The 19,009-nt window shown below is 43.6% G+C and overlaps 1 protein-coding gene across 1 annotated transcript in view; it reads left to right on the top strand.

The window, feature by feature from the left end:
* Rptor (regulatory associated protein of MTOR complex 1) overlaps positions 1-19,009 on the top strand; it is a 349,556-nt gene that overhangs the window by 62,686 nt on the left and 267,861 nt on the right. The window contains exon 2 of the mRNA XM_036195340.1: positions 8,731-8,833. Within this exon, the coding sequence (XP_036051233.1) occupies positions 8,731-8,833 (103 nt within the window). The remainder of the gene's footprint in view (positions 1-8,730; positions 8,834-19,009) is intronic.

Here is a 19,009-nt window from a genome sequence, read left to right on the forward strand (position 1 = left end):
CACATAGGACCAGTCACATATGAGAGAGTCAACCAAGGAAGCTTAACCAGTCAGGAACTACAGCTCACTGCCTCAACTTTTCTTTTCTTGACAGAATTTCTCTGTGTGTAGCTCTGGCTGTCCTGGGACTTGCTCTGTAGACCAGGCTGGCCTCGAACACTTAGAGATCTGCTTACCTCTGCCTCCTGAGTGCTGGGATTAAAGGTGTGCACCACCACTGCCCCATCTTACCCACTTGGTTTCTGATGAATGTCTTGAGAACCTAATATGATGATGTCACCTCTATCTGTTGTTACTTGATTTTTTTTTTTTTTAAAACTTGGAAGCTTCATCTTAGAGGACATACTGCTCTGCCTGGGACTCTCTCTATGGGGAACTCCCGATGGCTGTATGAGGCTTCTCTAATTGATTTCTGTTGGATGTTTTGAGCACCTGATTTGGCAACGTTCCTCTTTCCTCTTTCTCTCCCTCCCTGTTTCTCTTTGGCTTTGGCTTGTTGTATACTTACTAATTTACTCAGTCAGAATCAAAAGTATGGCTATTGCAGATCATTCTCTGGACGTACCTCATTGAGCAGCATACCAGGTGAACTTCCTACTGTGTCCTGGCACTGTCTTCTAAAAGCATCTGTTCTGCCTCGATTATGTAAGCTGCTTTCTTGCAGTCTGTGGGTGCTGGCACCTTGGAGTCTCTTCATAACTCCTGTTGCTTATGGAAGCAGCCTCCTTGACCACCTGAGATTCATGCTGTTTTTCTGAATGTGTACCATGGATGACATAATACTGAATTATGAAGTAGGGAGGGAAACACATCTTGGACGAATGATTGACTCTAAGGATAGTGTTGCTAATGCTAATTTATTAGTAGTCCTAAAGCTGTGGATGAGTGTTCTGTTAGAAAAGCAATCTCTGGGTGATCTTGGATCCAGTCCATGTTTTGATGGGAACTCTCACAGGGCTGACATTCTCAGTTGAGGGCCCCACCTCTAAAGGCACAGCATATATAAACAAGTTATTTTCTGTGTCTTCCTAGCAGTAAAAATTGTATGTGTATACATGCACATTTGTGAAGAAAGCCTTTGGTTACAGTGGTAAATAATTTTTATATCCCTCTTTTGAAGTAACGTGCTTATAATTGGAACCGTGACAGCAGACTTCCTGAAGGGTCAAGTAAAAAAGAAGAGAAAGGGGTCATCCATCTTTCCTTCCAGACAGCTTGTGAGGACTTGTGCTTTTAATATTACATTGTGTGTGTGTGTGTGTGTGTGTGTGTGTGTGTGTGTGTGTGTGTGTGTGTGAATTAAGAAGGGCGTTCTTTAGTAGGTTTAAATAATTATGATCTCTAGAATAAACTGAGCTGTAGTTTTTTTTAAGCTTATTTTGTATACAGTTCATTATTTTGACTCTTAGAAAACAAATATCTTAAAGCTTTCTTCTGTTGGAAGCAAACTCAGTCAGTAGTCTCTTGGGTGTTGTGCGTAGGAAGGGCACAGGTATGCCTTTGAGGCAGCAACTGAGCTTGCCACTGGCTAACTTTAATGTGGCAGGTTTCCCTCTTGCCTTTTCCTTTCTATTTAGCTGGAAATAGACTTTAAAATCATTGTAATTTGAACAGAATTTGGCTTAAAAAAAAAAAAAAAGCACATTTAGAATTAAGTTTGGATTCTGACTCAGAGTAAGAAACCAAGCTTATAAATTCCAGCATCCTTCTCTTTTGTTTCCAATTCCCATTGAAGGAACAGAAGAATTTGAAACACACACACACACACACACACACACACCACACACACACACACACACACACCAGGAGTCTCCCAAGCTGCTGCTGCTGCTACTGCTACTGGATGATGCTCAGTTTGATGCTCTTTCTTCTGGGCTTGTTTTCTGCCTCTCCCCTGTCTTTGGATGGGAGTAAGGGGGCAAACTGACTTCTTCTCCTCTTTGTTGTATGCTCTGGTTTCTGACTGTGTTGCTTCATCTCAGCTCAGGTTTTCTTGACGCTCCAGATCCTAATGAAGACTCTTGGGAGTGGGTGGTTGTTATCAGACAAGTGGGTGAACCGTGTTTTGTGACATTAGTGTTGACCCTCAGGCTGACTTTCTGTGTCTGTTCCATACCATACACTCAGATGTTGATGCATGAGCTGCACTCAGTGTAGGCCCAGACCACACAGGTCAGGCAGCTTCGCTTACTCCTTGCTTCTTAGCTGCACAGTGGTCATCTAGATGTTAGGCAAGGTAGCCTATGAAGTTTCTTAAACTTGGCCGAGCAGCTAGATCACTCATGCTTTCCAAACGGTAGATGGCTTTGTTGATCAGTTAAGAAAGACAACATTAACAAAGCCCTTGTAATACTGTCTGAATTCTTTGAATGGTAACAGACATCAGTATGCTCCAGATACCAAGGTGGTGCTCACTTGTGTATACAGGTCTTTGGGCAAGCCTGAGGGTGAAGTCATTTACTCAGTGGAGATTTCACTGTGTAAGCATTAGTGCTCTTAAATACATGCTTGTGTGCTCTTGGTATGTAGTCATGAGATATGGTGTAGGGACCAAATTTCTGAAATTTGAAAAATTGTGAGTTTCAGAACATATCCGGCACCAGGAGACTCTAAGGGGAACTAAGTTTAACACACACCTAGAATGGAAAGTTTCCTCAAGGCTTTTTACTGGGATCCAGTCCCCAAGGGTCACTTCTAGGATGGTGCAGGGGGACAGGTCATGAGGCTTTTAGGACCCTGGCACTGAGAGCTTGCTCCATCAAGAGCGCCCTGCACTGAGAGCGCACTGCACCTTCCTCTGTCCTGTTCTGGAGAGACCGAGATGGATTGGTGGGTTAAAGGTTACAGATTGGGAGTAGTCACTGGAAATCTTATACAGGTCCCTCTTTCCTCCCTGTTCCCCCTGCCCCCTTTCCTTCCTTTTTTGATTTTTTGAGACCAGGTTTCTATGTAGTACTGGTTGTCCTGGAACTTTCTCTGTAGACCACGCTGCCCTTGAACTCACAGAGATCCTCCTGCCTCTGCCTCCAGAGTCAGGGATTAAAAGCATGCACCACACACCCATATACAGTTTCTTGAAATGATACTCTTTGTTTTTTTGAGATAGAGTCTCATGTAGTCCAGGCTGTTCTGGAATTCACTACATAGCCCAGGCTAACCTTAAACTCATGGCTTTCCTCCTGCTTTAGCATCCCAGGTGCTGAGATCGGAAGCTTGAGCCATCTGGCCTGAATTACAAAGTGACATTCTTTTCAAATTCAAAATTAACCTCTGGAGACATAACTGTGCCATCTTACGTTATATTCCATTCAGAAGAAGTGTTTTAATGTCCAAAATGGTTATTTTATGGAATACTCTGCAGTTTTTGGTCCATTAAATTTGATAGTCTTTATATGAAAACATTTCTATAATTGTATTAAAATCATTAATCATAAACAAGGTTGCCATATAAATCAAATAAAATACCAAAAAAAATTTTAGGTATAGTTCAACTTAAAAAGTTTATATAGTTTATGTCAACATGGTTAAAATTTGCAGAATAAGATATACTTGATTGGATTAGGAATACTTAGTTGCAGCTGGGCAGTGGTGGCACACGCCTTTAATCCCAGCACTCGGGTGGCAGAGCCAGGTGGATCTCTGTGAGTTTCAGGACAGCCTGGTCTACAGAGTGAGTTGCAGGACAGGCTCCAAAGCCACAGAGAAACCCTGTCTTGAAAAAACAAAAAACAAAAACAAACAAAACAAAACAAAACAAAAAGAATATTTAGTAGTAATCTGTTCAGATTGGAATCAGTAGCTAGACATTCGACTAAAATCCATTTTTCTAGTTTATGTGTTAGTGTATTTGAGGTTTTGTGTTATTTTTATAGAAATCATAATTTAGGGTGTTGGTTAGGTAGGTATTCATGATGTGAGCAAATATGCTGATATTAGTGTTCAGGCCAGGTCCTGCTGCTGCTCAGTTCCAGAGCAGGAGGGGGAAGCTGACGCTTGAGTGACTCGGTGAGTATAGGAAGTGCACCGTTGACAAGTGTGCTGGGTTGTGTCACAGGACTGAAGAGGGAATATTGTGTTTTCATGAGTGTTCTTGTCTGAGGGACTCAACTCCCAAGGCTGTGTGTGTGTATATGTGGAGGCCAGAAGTGAGTACTGAGTGTCTTCTCTATTGCTCTCCACTATTCTTTGAGATAGGGACTTCCCCAATATGGCTACACTAGATGGTCAGTGAACTATATAGCCTGGGGATCCTCCTGTCTGCCTTCCCTGTGCTGGAGTTACAGCCACGAGCCACCAGCCCTGACTTATGTGAGTGCTGGTAATGTGAACTCAGGCTCTCATGCTTATGCAGTAAACATTTTACTGACTGAGCCATTTGCCTAGCTCTTGAAGGACATTCTTCTTTTTGTAATTAACCCAGAGCATATTTACTGAGAACTACAATAAATAAGTCAGATTGAATGCTGCATCAATGCTCTGGCCCCTTTCTCTGCCCTCTGTGTGGGAAAGAATCAGGTGTACCTACTTGCTGCTATGGGAGCTAGGTGAGCCCACCCTTTTACTCCTCCCTTACCCATGCCTTGGTAGCTGAGCTCAAGTTGTAATTGAGATGCCTGTTAGCGTAACTTAATAAGCAAATGCCATTACTGATGAGATGTGCAGAGGCAGATTCCAGACTCTGGCTGTGAACTTCCTGGGGTTTGAGCAAAAGAACGTGGCAAGTCACTGAGCCAGCACCAGCCAGATTATCTTGTCACTTTCTCTTTGGGTACACAGGGCTGCAGGGTGGGGTGTTGGGAAAGCAAACTCCTAGGGCAGTTACCGTTGAGCTTGTCCCTAAGAGTAGCCGCTCTTCAGGTATGCCATAGATAAGGTGTTTTCCTTTGTGGGGAATAGGAGGTTAGGGGTTTTTTTTTTGTTTTTTTGTTTTTTTTTTTTTTTTTGGAGCTGAGGATCGAACCTAGGGCCTTGCGCTTGCTAGGCAAGCACTCTACCACTGAGCTAAATCCCCAACCTCAGGAGGTTAGTTTAAGGGATGTTTTCTTTGCAGGCTGAGGATATAACAAGAAACTGATGGGTGGAGTTTAACTGTGGTGAATCAGACAGTCTATGTCAGTCCCCTTGGTCCATTGGGAACATGTTCTGAGACCCCAGTGGTTTCAGAAGCTTAGGGCAGCACTGAGCCCTTTTGTATACTGTGTTTTCTTATTTGTTAGAAAATGTGTTTGTAAAGGAGGCACAAAAAGTGTGACAACAGCAACAGAACCACCTAACAGTCCAGTCATAAAGGTTCTGTAAATGTGGGCCTCTTCTCCACAGTAGCTGCCTCTCCTTGTGAATGTGTATGTGTGTGCCATGCTGCAAGATAGCACTGGACAGAATTGCTTCTCCTTTTTTTTAACCATGTGGACCCTGGGGACCAAACACAGGTCCTTGGATTTGGCAGCAAGCATCTTTACCAGTTGAGTTATCCCACCAGCTCTCAGTTTTGTCTGGAAGGGAGGGATACTCTGTGGCTTCTCTTTGTTTTGTCTGATTGGCAGTTTGCTCTTCTTGTGCTTTGGAACTGTTATTAAAAGACAAGCATTGCATGAACACAGGCATGGTCACACCAGGCAGCATGGGATAACACAGATACTGTTAGCTGACTCAAGTACAGGATGGAGAATTTCCAGGTGGAGTGCAGCTAGAGCTTGTGGGCTGTTTATTTCTGTTATTTTCCATGTACTGTTCTCTGACTGTAGATGATTTTGAGTAAGGGACACTGAGGGCAGGGAATCACTCTTTTAATATTAGAGAACTGTACAGGGCTGCTGCATCTATGGAGAAAGGGCTATGATGATTGAGCAAAGCCATGTTTTTTTCAGGAAGTGACTTGGAAGCTTGATACAAGATCTGGTTCTGTGTTTTAGGGAACCTTGTAGGTTCCATTGTTGTAGCAGTGGAAGAGACTTGAAGCTGTCTCAAGCAAGATGGTAGAGATGTTTGCAGGAGACTTCTCATTAGACAGCATGGCCTCAGGCTGAGTCTGCAGTAAAGTAATTGATGAGCTCTGTGGGGTTATTATTGATGGTGGTCACTTACATATTGGAAGCTAACTAGAAAATGCAGTTATTTTTACCCTCTGATTGATTTTCACCTTTCCTCCTGACTGTGGGTAAAGAGCCTGTTTTCAGGTTTATAGCAAGATATTCTGGACTACTCTAGGGAAGATGCTCCTGGAGGTGGGTGTGCAGGGAGAGAGGAAGGATGGAAAAATTCCCCCCACCCCCCAACAGATCTTTAGCGTCTGTACTGAACAAGGGACTTTTTTCTTGAAACACATGGCAGTCTCACTAGAAAAGGGCCACTGCTGTCCTTTTGTGCTAGCTTAGGAGCATTATTTTAGAAGTTTTGCACATCACAGTAAAACTTAATACAGAGACAGAAGGCACAGTCTGTAAGAGAGAATGAGGTACAGGCAGTGTAATAGGGTGGTTTGCATACTCACAGGAGAACCAGCAATAAACATGTGTTGTCATAGATTTAGCAAACTTACCCCGTCATCCCCCCATGAGCAAGTGGCCGGAAGAAGCTGTGATAGGCAGTGAAATCTGTTCATGAAGAAGACAGGATGATCTTGATGAGAATATAGGGCTTCCCAGGGTAGGAGACCATAAAGTCTCCTTCACTTTATATGTTGCTGACAGAGTTGAAAGGAAACTTGGCCACGTGTGGAGATGGCTGTATTCTGTCTATGAGAGGGGAATATGTGAAAATGTTGCTTCCTGCCAAATTTGGTTGAAATATTAGTGCAGTTTTAATTGAAATCTCAGTGGGATTTAAAAAGTATCTAAGGGACTGGAGAGATGGATCAGTGATTCAAAGCACTGGCTGCTCTTTGGGAGGACTCAGGTTAGAGTCCTGGCACATAGATGGCAACTAACAACCACCTGTAACTCCAGGTCTAGGGAATTTAAGACCCCTTTCTGGTCTCCTTGGTCACTGATGTACAACACATACACATAGGCAAAACACATATACACATAAAAGTTAAAAAAGTTTAAGTGACTGTGTGTTTAGTTTAGAAAACAGGATTAGTAACATTTTTTTGAAGAAAACCTGGCCTTTGGTTATTATGAAGGTGTGTGTTGGTTTACCTTTACATCAACTAAGTGGATTTAGAATTGCTGTGGGTGTGTCTAGGAAGATGTTCCTGGAATGTTTGATGAGAAGTGAAGACACACCGCCTGTGGGTGGCACACTTCCAGCCAGGTACTGGAGCTCGCCACTCTGCTTTCTGAGTGTGGGTGTCGTGTGACCAGCTGTGGACACCGTGTGACCAGCTCCTGCTGTCTGGGTGGACTGTCCTCAAACTACATGCAAGAATCCACCTTCCCTTCCTGAGGGGACTTTGTCAGGCATTTTGTCATCTGACACACAGATGAAGATTAGGTACATAAGCACGGTCCCCTGTTGCTGCTACTCAAGGGTTCTGAAGATGTGTGAGGTCAAGGAGAGAGTATTGGGACAAGTGACTTTTTTTTTTTTTTTTTTTTTTTTTTTTTTGAGGCAGAGAATACCAGGGCTTTGAATACTCAGAGGTGGAGGATATGAGGTAACATAAAGATCTGAACTTTAACTTGTGAAAAGCACAGGGAGCTGCCTCAGGGAAGCACAGCTTTGATGTGCAGCCTGCATCCAGGCAGATTGGCCCATGTGTGCTCACATGTACATGAGGGCGTGACAGGAACTCAGTGAGAGTTGATGGTGGTTTGGAGTGAACACACTGGGGACATTTCAACTAGGATGCAGAGTTGCTGGGGAGCTGTTGAATGCAGGGTGCTGGTGCTTCTAAGGATGGTGAGGGATGAGAAGGGCTGGTGGTCTATTTGAATGCCCCCCAACCTCCTGCCGCCTGCCCCCTTTATTTTTCCAAGACAGGGTTTCACTGTGTAGCCCAGGCTCAAATTCTCACTGGGATTGAAGGTATGTGCCATTCTGTGCTTGCTGCAGGATCTTTATCTCTTAGGTTCTCTGAGGTGTTCCTAGCACCTGTGAACAGTGATTGGCACACTGTGTGAGAGCCAGTGAAGGGTGTGGGCTAAGGTTTGCTGGGTGGGTGGGGCTGCTTCTTAAAGTTGGAACAGTAGAAAAGGAACAGGTGTGGGAGGAAGCATATCAGGTGATGTTTGTGTGGTAGTGGTAGAAAGCAGAAGGTGCAAGGTGTGATGGTACACACCTTCAATTCCAGTACTTAGAGGGAGACGTAGGCAGATCTCTTAGTTCGAAGCCAGCCTGGTCTACATAGTAAGTTCCAGGACAGCCAGCACTATGCAGAGAGGTCCTGTCTCAACAAACAAACAAACAAACAAACAAACAAAGCACAGAACGTACTCAGATGTCAAGCAGTGGAGAGGAACATAGTAAAGTGATGTAATATGGATAATGTGAAACTGGTTAAAAAGAAAAATCACCAATGAGTAAATGGTAGCATGGATCTGAATGAACATGGTAGTACTCGTGTCCCATACAGTGTTCAACTGTACTATGAAGACTAAGTCGTCCTGCCTCCTCACAACAGGACACAGATAAGAATAGTGTATGGAGTACTTGAAGATGTGTTGTCTTTTGTTCAGTTGATTCTGCTCCTGCATGTTCTGCTTTCAGCCTTTTGCCCCATCCTCAGAGGTGGGCTAATCTGCACTATCTGGAGTTTATGTTAAAACACTGTTTCTGTTGTACTTCCAGATGAAGACAGTTAGTGTGGCCTTGGTCCTGTGCCTGAATGTGGGCGTGGATCCTCCAGATGTGGTGAAGACAACACCTTGTGCACGATTGGAGTGCTGGATCGGTGAGTGTCAGTCCCTCCCATGGGCACCTGTCATGTATGCTGTTGTTTTAGATGCATTAACCTTTGTTTTGTAGTATACAAAAATTTCAAGGAAACTTAATAAAATATCAACTATTGGTTTCTGTATTTTTTTCTTTAGAATTTGTTGGCATATAGCTTGTGCCTATCCATTGGTATAATGGTAGGTATATACACTTTTGAAAAATTGAGCAACACATATTTGTATGCAAATATATTTATAGAAAAGGTTAATTGATCTATTTTGAGCAAAGTATTATGCCATATATCATAGATGATAGTAGCTGAATTCATGCTTACATTGTGCTAAGGATGGCTTACAGCAGTTCCCAGTTAATAAGCTTGTTCAATCTCCATCTAAATCCCATGGTAAAACATTTTATTGCGTTTCTGTGTTTGCATACACATATATACACGCAACAGTGTAGCTGTGGAGGTCAAAGTACAGCTTGGGAGTCAGTCTTTCCTTTCACCCCGTGGGTCTTGGAAATTGAACTTAGGGTGTTGGGTTTGGTGGCAGGTGCCTTGTCTACCTTCGGAGCCATCTTACTGGCCCACCTGTTTTGTTTGTTTGTTTCTTTTTTTGTAACAAAATGCAACTGCTTAATTTTTCAAAACTTAACTATACTAAGGAAAATAAATTATAGACAACCTTTAATATTTGTACATTATCTTCATATAACTATAACAGTGCTTTCAAAAGACATCTTATAAAGAATATTTTCACAATTCCATGTTGCAAAAGTAGGACAACATTAAAGAACATTAGTCTGAAATATATCTTACAGTGTTGGTTTTTGAAGCTGAGTAAAATGAGATCCAAAAGAAGAGTTTGCCCCGAGTTGTCCTGTGAGTACAAGGTGGAGTTGGGAACCTACGTAAAGTATGGAGACCATTCATTTTTTAAAAACTGGAGCTGGGTGATGGTGGCATACTCATTTAATCCCAGCATAGGAGGTAGAGGCAGGTGGATCTCTGTTAGTTTGAGGCCATTCTTGTCTATGTAGTTAAGTTCTAGGCCAGCCATGTACACTGTCTTTAATAAATGAGGAGTAATGGGTAATGAAAATGTGTACAATAAAATTTCTGTGTGAACATTTCCCACAGCACACAGAGTGTTGCGCAGCAGTCACCACCATCCTCTCTAGGAGCTTTTCACACCACAGCTGCTGCTCTTTCCCTTCCCAGCTCCTGTATGCCCCATTCAGGGTTTTCTTTTTTGAGACAAGAGTTGTATGTAGTCCAGGCTGGCCTCAACCTCAAGGTCCCTGCCTCTGCCTCTTGAGTGCTGAATCACAGGTGGGCACCACCACACCTGGCTAATCTGTTCAGAAGGACATATACTTTTCCAAACTTGAGAACTTTGTATTTGGTTTTGACTGAGAGGTGATCCTGGTCTGGACTATTGTGATTTGACAACATGGGATAAGAAAAAAGAATGTTAATGAATTGCTTCAGCTGATGCTTGGTATCCATTATTCCATGTGTTTTGTTTTGTTTTGTTTTGTTTTGTTTTGTTTTGTTTTGTTTTGTTTTGTTTTGTTTTGGGGGAAAAAAAGTTTCCAAAGTTGCAAGCAGACCAGTGAACACTTTTCCTGCTTCGGTGAGTTGGTTGGGAACTCTTCAGTGTTAGGTCGACCTGCGAGGTCAGAAGAGACCTGTTAGGTCTCTTCTGAGGTGAGATCACAGCTTGCTCCTGGTGGGGAGGAACCTGGGGGACTGCAGTCAGGCCCATCCTTTGCAGCAGTCTGTCTAGCAGGGCCCTGACTAGGTCTCCTGTGGCAACCGTGGCTCTGTAGTGGCTCTGAGATTTGGATGGAGGATTACAGAAGACAGTTGCTGTCTGGCTGCAGTGCTCTGAAAGCCATGTGAGGTGGCTTGTGCGCTTCATCTATCCCTGTTTGTCATTTGTCATGCTTGGCCCTGAGCTGACTCGCTCTGGTGACGATGCCTTGATCACTGTCCTTACTTGGTGGGGCCGGGCAAAAGGGTCTAGCTCGTTGCTTGCAGCCCTTTTAATAAGGTCTCCATTCCTAGCCTTAGGTACTCTGCTCTTGTAACTTAATCTCTTTCTGGATGTTCCACCTCTTGACACTGTCAAGAATTTTGGGAGACACATTTACATCATAGTATCCACTGGCACTATCCCTGTGTAGTACACCCTGCCTCTCTCAACACTACAGGGTGCCAAGTGCCTCTTGTATCCACCTGTGTAGCTGAAGGAGGGGCACAGCAAGTGTGCCTTGTTAGCTGTCATTGAGCCTGTTAGCCTTTGGGATTGCTGTGCACACAGGGCTGATGTCTAGCAGACATCATATAGTAGGATGCACAGTGTTCTCATTCCATCTAACAAATTAGACCTTTAGTATGCCAGGTAGTTGTTCAAGCATAGCCCAGAGCTCTGCTGGAAGCTGTGAGTGTGACTGTGGCCTTGTAGGAACGGGAGACTGAGCTGCCTATGTTAGGTTGAGATTGCTCAGGTCTCATAGATAAGGGCCTGAAGAATACTAGAACTGCACTGTTGGGATCCCAAGGCTGCCTGGAGAGTGTGTCAGTCAAGTGTCTCTGAGGAGAAAGTAAGGAGAAGGCACAGACCTTCCTGTCACCTGTCCCAGATAGTAGAGGATGAGCTGTGAATGTCACAGCGTAAAGGCATCATTGGCTGGTCCCCAGGAATTGAAAGCTCTTGGGGAACTCTTGTTCTTCCCGCCCTTTGTCCTCATCCCTCTGCTTTAGACATGCTGTTTTACCCTCTGGGAATGACTCCTGTCTCTGCTCTGAAAACAGGGAGAGGCCCTTTGGTTTTTATGGCTGACATCAAATGCTTCAGCAGTAACACTAAAAACAGTCCACTAAAGGATGTGCACCCTGTGCTTGCTGGGGATGGTTTACCTGACAGCAGACTGCAGAGCTGACTGCTGACTGAAAGCAAGTGTGCTGGAGCTGGGGTGTTTGTGTGAGAGTGGGGAGTAGCCGGGTGTCAGAAGAGGTTGTCAGAAGCATGGTGCTTCTGTTAACCCCAAGGAATTATTTGGGAGACACTTTGCCTCCATTGCCCAGAGGCTTTGCAGATGAACTGAGACAGTGCTTTTATATATTCTTGGCATTGCTTCGTTGACTGCAGAACACATGCACAGAGCCTGCTACTAACTGGGCAGATCAGACTGGAATCCCAGTCACTATGAGTGGCCTTGGAGACCTATATGGTGAAAGTCAGGTGGGCATTTCTGCACAGCGGGGCAGTGACTTACCTTGGGAGGGCCTAGCTTGGAGCTCCAGGCAAGGCAGGCAGCTGGGGCTAGCTGCAACCCGTGGCTCTTTGGACTGTGGCATAGCTCCAGAGGCTTTTGGGGACCCATGGTTTAGAACACTGCATTCTCTGTCCTGTTGTACTGGTGTCTTAAGGTAGTGTCCCTGTTCCCCTTAGAGGGAGGGTAGCATAACCACTTGTCTCCTCCTTCGTTCCTTTTCAGTGGACATAAACCCAGAGGCTATATTTTAAGTCATGGATCCAGCCAAGCCCCCTCAAGCAAGTTGTAAAAAGTTTTGCAGCTCCTGGTTTTGTGGTTTGCTATGTAGGCACATGGGCTGTGAGGCTTTTAGGGAGGAGCTGTAGATGATAATTCTTACCCTAGGATCCTATCCACTCCAGGGCTGAAAGGTCCTACCACTATCCACACCCTGGAGTGGACCTGCCCAGCTATGCACAGCCTTGTGGCCAGGCTTTCCCCTGAAACCCAGTGAGGAGACAGGCCCCACACTGTGTTGACCACTAATTATAAAATGGAGAGATGACATTAAGATTAATAAGATACAGTCATCAACAGCCATTCCTAATTTCAAAGTAGCCCCTTTGCTATTATGTATTTCCTCAATAAAAAATTAGTCATTCAAGGTTACACCACTAATTAATGGAGGAATCCTTGAAAGGCATTCTCTGATTTACACTTCATCCAGTAGGCAGTACTCTACTAATAAGTCAATTAGCAAATGCTTAAGTGTCTGCTAACTACAAGGCACAAAGAACTAACTACAAAGGTTCTTTGAGCTGCAAGCTCTGAGTGTTACTTCTGCTTTTGTATTTCTATTGTGGCACAGTCTGCATACAGGAGGCTGGGGCATGGCCTATATACAGGAGACTGCTGTTGGCCTGCACTCAGGAGGCTGCATAGTCAGATTCAGATGACTTTTCCCATACTCACTGCCCTCATGAAACCAGACCCAGAACATGGAACCAGGAGCCCAAGGACAGCCACATTCCTCGCACTTGGCGGCTCCTGGCGGCATGTATTCTGATTTGATACTCATCTGAATGGGAGTGTTTGGAGCCCAGCAGTCTGTGAGAGTCCCTAAGAGCCTTCCCAGAGTGCTGTCAGGGGTGACAGTGGTGGTGGCAGGATGTAGTTCTTCGGAAGGTCTGGCTGGGCACCACGTGGAGGTGGACGTGTGTGAGGGTGGCAGTGAGTCAAGGAGAGAGAACCGAAGCTTTGCTGTGCCTGATTGGCAGTGCTGGCAGAGAGCTTCAAGTGCACTGGGCTGGGAGGTGCTCAGCCACGCTCCTTCCCATATCCTTTTAAGTGCTGTGAGATTCAGAGGTTTTATGCTGAAGATACAGAGAAGAAAAACATTTAAAATCCAAAAGCTCTACAGTGATGCCAACTAGCTGCTTTCCACCCCTTCCCTCTATCCCCCTTTATCACTTCCTTCCCAGTGTACACACAGGCTTTAGGAGATAGGGTTTGTCAAGAGAGGATTCCAGCTGCAAGCCTTCACTGACACTGTCCGGCACACCGGAGTTACCCTCTGTTGGTGATGCAGATGGTTCTTTCTGTCCTCCTTACCATGTGCTCTCTCCTCCTTTCATGGTTCTTCTACTCTTTGGCATAATTTTGGGAGGAAATAAAACTAATTGACTACAGGGATTTCTAGTAGATCAGAGATGATACACTGTTGTGTGATAGCTTTTTGCTAAGGAGATGCAAAACACACACACACGCACACACGCACACACGCACACATGCACGCACTCACTCACGCGCGTGTGCTAATAGGGAACCCTTGACAGACCAAAGTTAGATACCACAAAAATCCTCAATGAGTTTTATTGGGGTAGCTTACAGAAGCAGAAACAACTCAAAGACAGCTGGATCCCCAAAGCCCACCCCAGCCTGGGTGACAGCTCACAAAGATAGGAGCCTGGAGCGCTGCACAGCCCGCAGGCAGCTCAAGAGACTGGAGAGTGTCCTTCTTAGGTGGCTCTGTTGGCTCTACTGATATCTACCTTTCAGGCTGCCTTGGTTTTCTCCCTCCCTCCCTCTCCCATTTCCCCCCTCTCTTTCTTTTTTGTTTGTTTGTTTGTGTTGAGACAGGGTTTCTCTGTATAGCCCTGACTGCCTTGGAACTCAGAGATATATCCTTCTCTGCCCCTTGAGTGCTGGTGTTAAAGGTGTGCACTACCATGCTCAGCTGTCAACTTTCTTAACAGCTTGGCTCCTCTGAGAGTGACTCTCAGCAGCCTTCACTGCTGACTCCTGGGGAAGGAAGGGGCTTAGTGATTCTGGTCATTTTCTGGGACTTGAATGCTTTTTTGAGTTGTTTACATTCTGTCTTAAGAAGCTTCCCTGGGATAGGCAATGTTTCAATCTCAATAGAAGCTGCTATACAGCACAGACTCACTTAGTTGATCCCTCCCTTAGTGGATCAACAAGTGTCCTGATTAAGGGCAGTTGGTAGGCTACCTCTACTGCAGAGCCCCTGGTGTTTCTGTGGGGGTGACTGTACTGAGGGGTGACTGCAGCCTTAGTTGGGGAGAAGGTATGGGGTTGAAGTTCAAGTGAGAAGGATAGTTTCATTCTTTCCTCCTAGTGGTAGACCAGACCTTAGGAACTAACACCCCTCCGACTTGACTGCCCTCCCTGTGCTGTGGCTTATTAGAAGCACATACACTGATAAGATGAGGCCAGACAAACCTCTTGCCAAAGAGGACATCACTTTTTTCTTACCCACAGGCTACCACATTCATTGTTGCTGCACAGTAAGTATGGGCAGATGAACTTTGCATATCCTCTGTTTGTGTGGTTTCTTTCTGTTAGTCTGCATAGGTGGCCTCTAATTGCGATCTTTAGGGGCAGTTGGTAGAGTTCCAGCGTAGCATGTGCCAAGTCTCGGGTTTGATCTTCAGCACCACAAGAACTGAGTGTGGTGACATATTGGGGAAACTATTAAGGCCACTCCATGTAGTTAAAAGGGAGGTTTATTTTGTAGGGTAGCTTACAAATGAAGGGATAGGTTGTAGGGTCTGGCAAAGGTATGGCGCAGAACGGCGGTGTTCTCTGGAGAACTCTGCTCGGTCCACCTCCAGCGTCCAGGGTTCCAGCACCAAGAGAGATCTCTCCTCTCCATCCTGGGTCTTCTTCTTCCTCCCTCAGCCCCGCCTTGCAGGTGTGACCATTACTGAAGCCTCAATGAGGGTTGGAACTTCCAGGCCAAGGCTGGGATGGCTACCCACTACATCTCCCCCTTTTGTCTAAATAAGAAGGTTCTAACCTACTATAAGACTATATACAAAAAAATAGTTATCAAATATTGTCCAGGAATAATGAGGGATAATGACCTAGATAAGTTGGAATTACAATCAATGCAAACAATATCAAGCAAAAAACACATAGTAAAATCCAGGGAAGTCTAGAGCGTGGGTAGGTGGCATGTTAGAAAGATCATTCCAAAAGGTGTCCTATCCTAAAAACCGAGTCTAATACTTAATATATTCTATCTAAGATATTATATATGTATATATACTAAGTTGTAACTATAACTGCTAGTCTTCAACCTCATCAAAGACCTGAGAAGGAATATAATAATACCTGAGAAATGGGAGAAGGACGCAAGCAATTTTCGGGAGTCTTGCAAGAGTAGACAGAGACAGCTGGCAGCCTGGACAGTCACCTGATGTTTCTCAGCATCGTTGGTGCATTCAAATTGGCTACAGGCCTAGAATATCTGACAGACCATTTTCAGAAGCAAGAATTCTGAAAGACCATCTTACCCTGTCTTGGCAAAGTATAGTGGTCGCTTTCCTTGTGTCCCGCTTGTCCAGAAAGGACAGCATTTGTACTGTCAGCAGTTGAGGCAAGGGCAGTTCTTCTTTGCCCAGCCAAGAAGACAAACTTCCAAATGGAAATGTCTTAGAAGCCCAACATTCTCTCAGGATCAAATTGGTGCTGCCAGGAGCAATTGTGTCTCACGTCAACAGAATTCTAAGTTATTTAAATGCCATGTTCTCTAGGTCCATGAAGATTACCTGTCCATCCGACCTATGTATTTATAAATCTGGATAACCTAACTAACATAATTATAGAGATGACAAGCATAGGTGACAATAAATCTATAAGTCTTATCTACCTAAACAACCTAAGGACTAAGGCTTCATGTAAACAAGGCAAACAGTCTGTAAGCAAATGTACAGTAAAAGGACAATGACTTTAAAATTGTAACAATACACAAAATATCTTTAACAGAGGTAGGAATGTATAGTGCAATATGCAATATGATAATAATCCTAAGTATATATCAGTATACAGAATATCTTAAACAGAAGTAGAATATACAAACAGTATGACAGATACAAATTTACATATGTATCAATATACAAATATTTCAAATAAGAGTAAAAATATGTGTACATATAACAAATATAGTTCTGTATTTGTATCAATATACAAATTATCTTAAATAGGAGCATATTTGTATCAACATAAAAGAATTCATAACAGTGCAAATTACAGTGCAAATTATCTAAGGCTGCTATATTACTAAATTTGTTTACTAATGTATATGATAGTCTACTATAATATCTTATACCTCTCCATTCCATTCCCCCCCCCCCCCTTTTGAGACATATTTTCTTTCCTTAAGGAGAGTACTGAGTTTAATGGTTTCTTCCACCCCCAACCCTAGAACCATCATCCATAACCCTGAGAAATAGGAAGCCTTAGGGAGAAGGGGCGTCATTTTTCTTAGAACTGCTTCCTGCTATTTAGGGGGTATAGTGGATAGCCATCCCAGCATTGGCCTGGAAGTTCCAACCCCCATTGAGGCTTCAGTAATGAACACGCCCACAAGGCGGGGCAGAAGAGGGAGTGGAAGACCAAGGAGCAAGAGGAGGTGGCTGTCTTGGTTCCGGGACGCTGGACGCTGGAGGTGGACCAAGCAGAGTTCTCCAGAGAACACTGCCGGATTGCCCTATACCTTTGCCAGACCCTGCAACCTACCCCTTCTTTTGTAAGTTACCCCACAAAATAAACCTCCCTTTTAACTACATGGAGTGGCCTTAATAATTTCACCAATAAGGGGGTGATGGTATCTCTGTTGGGTATTGTGAGAAAGCTCAGATAGTTAAATCTCAGTTAGACTAACTGTAGATTCTGCAGCAACTCTCAGAGTAATGGGTAAGATTGTCTGAAATTCTGGCAAGAAGTGTAGTATGATGATGATTACCATGGCATCATTCTGTATTGGGTAGAGGTGTTGTTGTTGGGGCCCCATCTTCCTTCTGGAGACTTCAGAGATTGCTATTGGAAAAACTTATTTCTTATCAGAATGGAAGGTTTGGATTTAAAGATGTCATGACATGTAAGAAAGGATTCCAAGAAATCAAGAGTAAGCATGGGGAGAATTAGAATGTTGAAGACAATGGTCCCTTATAATTGGTTTCCTTCTGTCTCACACCAGAGGGCTCTTCTGATATGGGTCTGAAGAATCGCTCAACCTTTTCTTTTATCAATATGCTTGGGTTTAGAGAAGGAGTGAGCCAATTCCATCTCCAAAGGCAGCTTGGTTTATAATTAAATTGGAACCACAACTATTCTAGATTGATAGAGATATAGATGTTAGACAGTGATATCTTATGCTGTGTAGATTGGTACCAATAGATTCTTTCTTTCTGCTGTAAACATCTGGATATCCAAGGCCTTATGGTTTCTGGAAGATGGGTATTTCCATTATCCTGGAAAGACAAAAACAAACCCTACCCCAACCTTTGATTGTTAAATTTTTCTTACAACCTGAAGAGATGTCACATTGGTGGATGATCTTTTACTTCTCCTCATCAAGGGGTTTCTCCTGTTCGAATCGAATTTTTGTTAATTTTGTTGGTATCCATAGCTTTTCTTCTCCTGTGGAAACAAAAGCAAAACCCCTTCCCCAATGTAGGACATATCCAGGTTTCCATTCTGAGGTCAACACATCTTTGAAATAAACCGGTTGGTTTAGCTCAGGAGTTTTGTCTGTCGTCCAATGTCTCTCCGCAGCTGTTGTCCCTTTCTCATCAGCATTGAGAAAATTCAAGGTTAATAAAGCACTACACAATCTGTTTCTAGGAGTCATTGTTACCTGTTGCTGTTTATTTAGCATATCCTTTAAAGTTCTATTGGATCTTTCTATGACTGCTTGGCCTGTGGGATTGTGTGGTATACCTGTAACATGCTTTATATTGTAATAAGCAAAGAACTGTCTCATTTTATTGGAGACATATGCTGGGGCATTGTCTGTCTTAATTTGTACAGGTATTCCCATGATGGCCATAACTTCTAATAGGTGTGTAATCACAGAATCAGCCTTTTCAGAACTCATAGGAGTTGCCCACTGAAATCCTGAATAGGTGTCAATGGTATGGTGTGCATATTTTAATCTTCCAAATTCTGCAAAATGAAACACATCCATCTGCCAAAATTCATTTCTTTGTATACCTTTTGGATTGCTCCCTGCAGGTAATGGAGTTTGGTTATAGAAGGAACAAGTAGGACATTTTTTCACAGTATCCTTAGCTTGTTGCCAAGTAATGGAGAAATCCTTCTTCAAACCTTTGCTATTTACATGGTGTTTCTTATGAAATTCTGAGGCTTCTAGCACATTACCTATTAGTAACTGATCAAGCTCATCATTACCTTGTGCTAGAGATCCTGGAAGACCTGTGTGGGATCTGATATGTGATATATATATATATATATATTTTTTTTTTCTGATGATTTCCTGCAATTGTATGAATAATGAAGTTAATTCTGTATTATCAGGAATAAATTCAGCAGTTTCAATATGTAAAACAACTCTCTCTGCATATTGAGAGTCGGTGACTATATTGAGGGATTCTGTGAAGTCCAT

This window comes from Onychomys torridus, chromosome 8, assembly GCF_903995425.1.
Source record: "Onychomys torridus chromosome 8, mOncTor1.1, whole genome shotgun sequence".
NCBI classification, from domain to species: domain Eukaryota; kingdom Metazoa; phylum Chordata; class Mammalia; order Rodentia; family Cricetidae; genus Onychomys; species Onychomys torridus.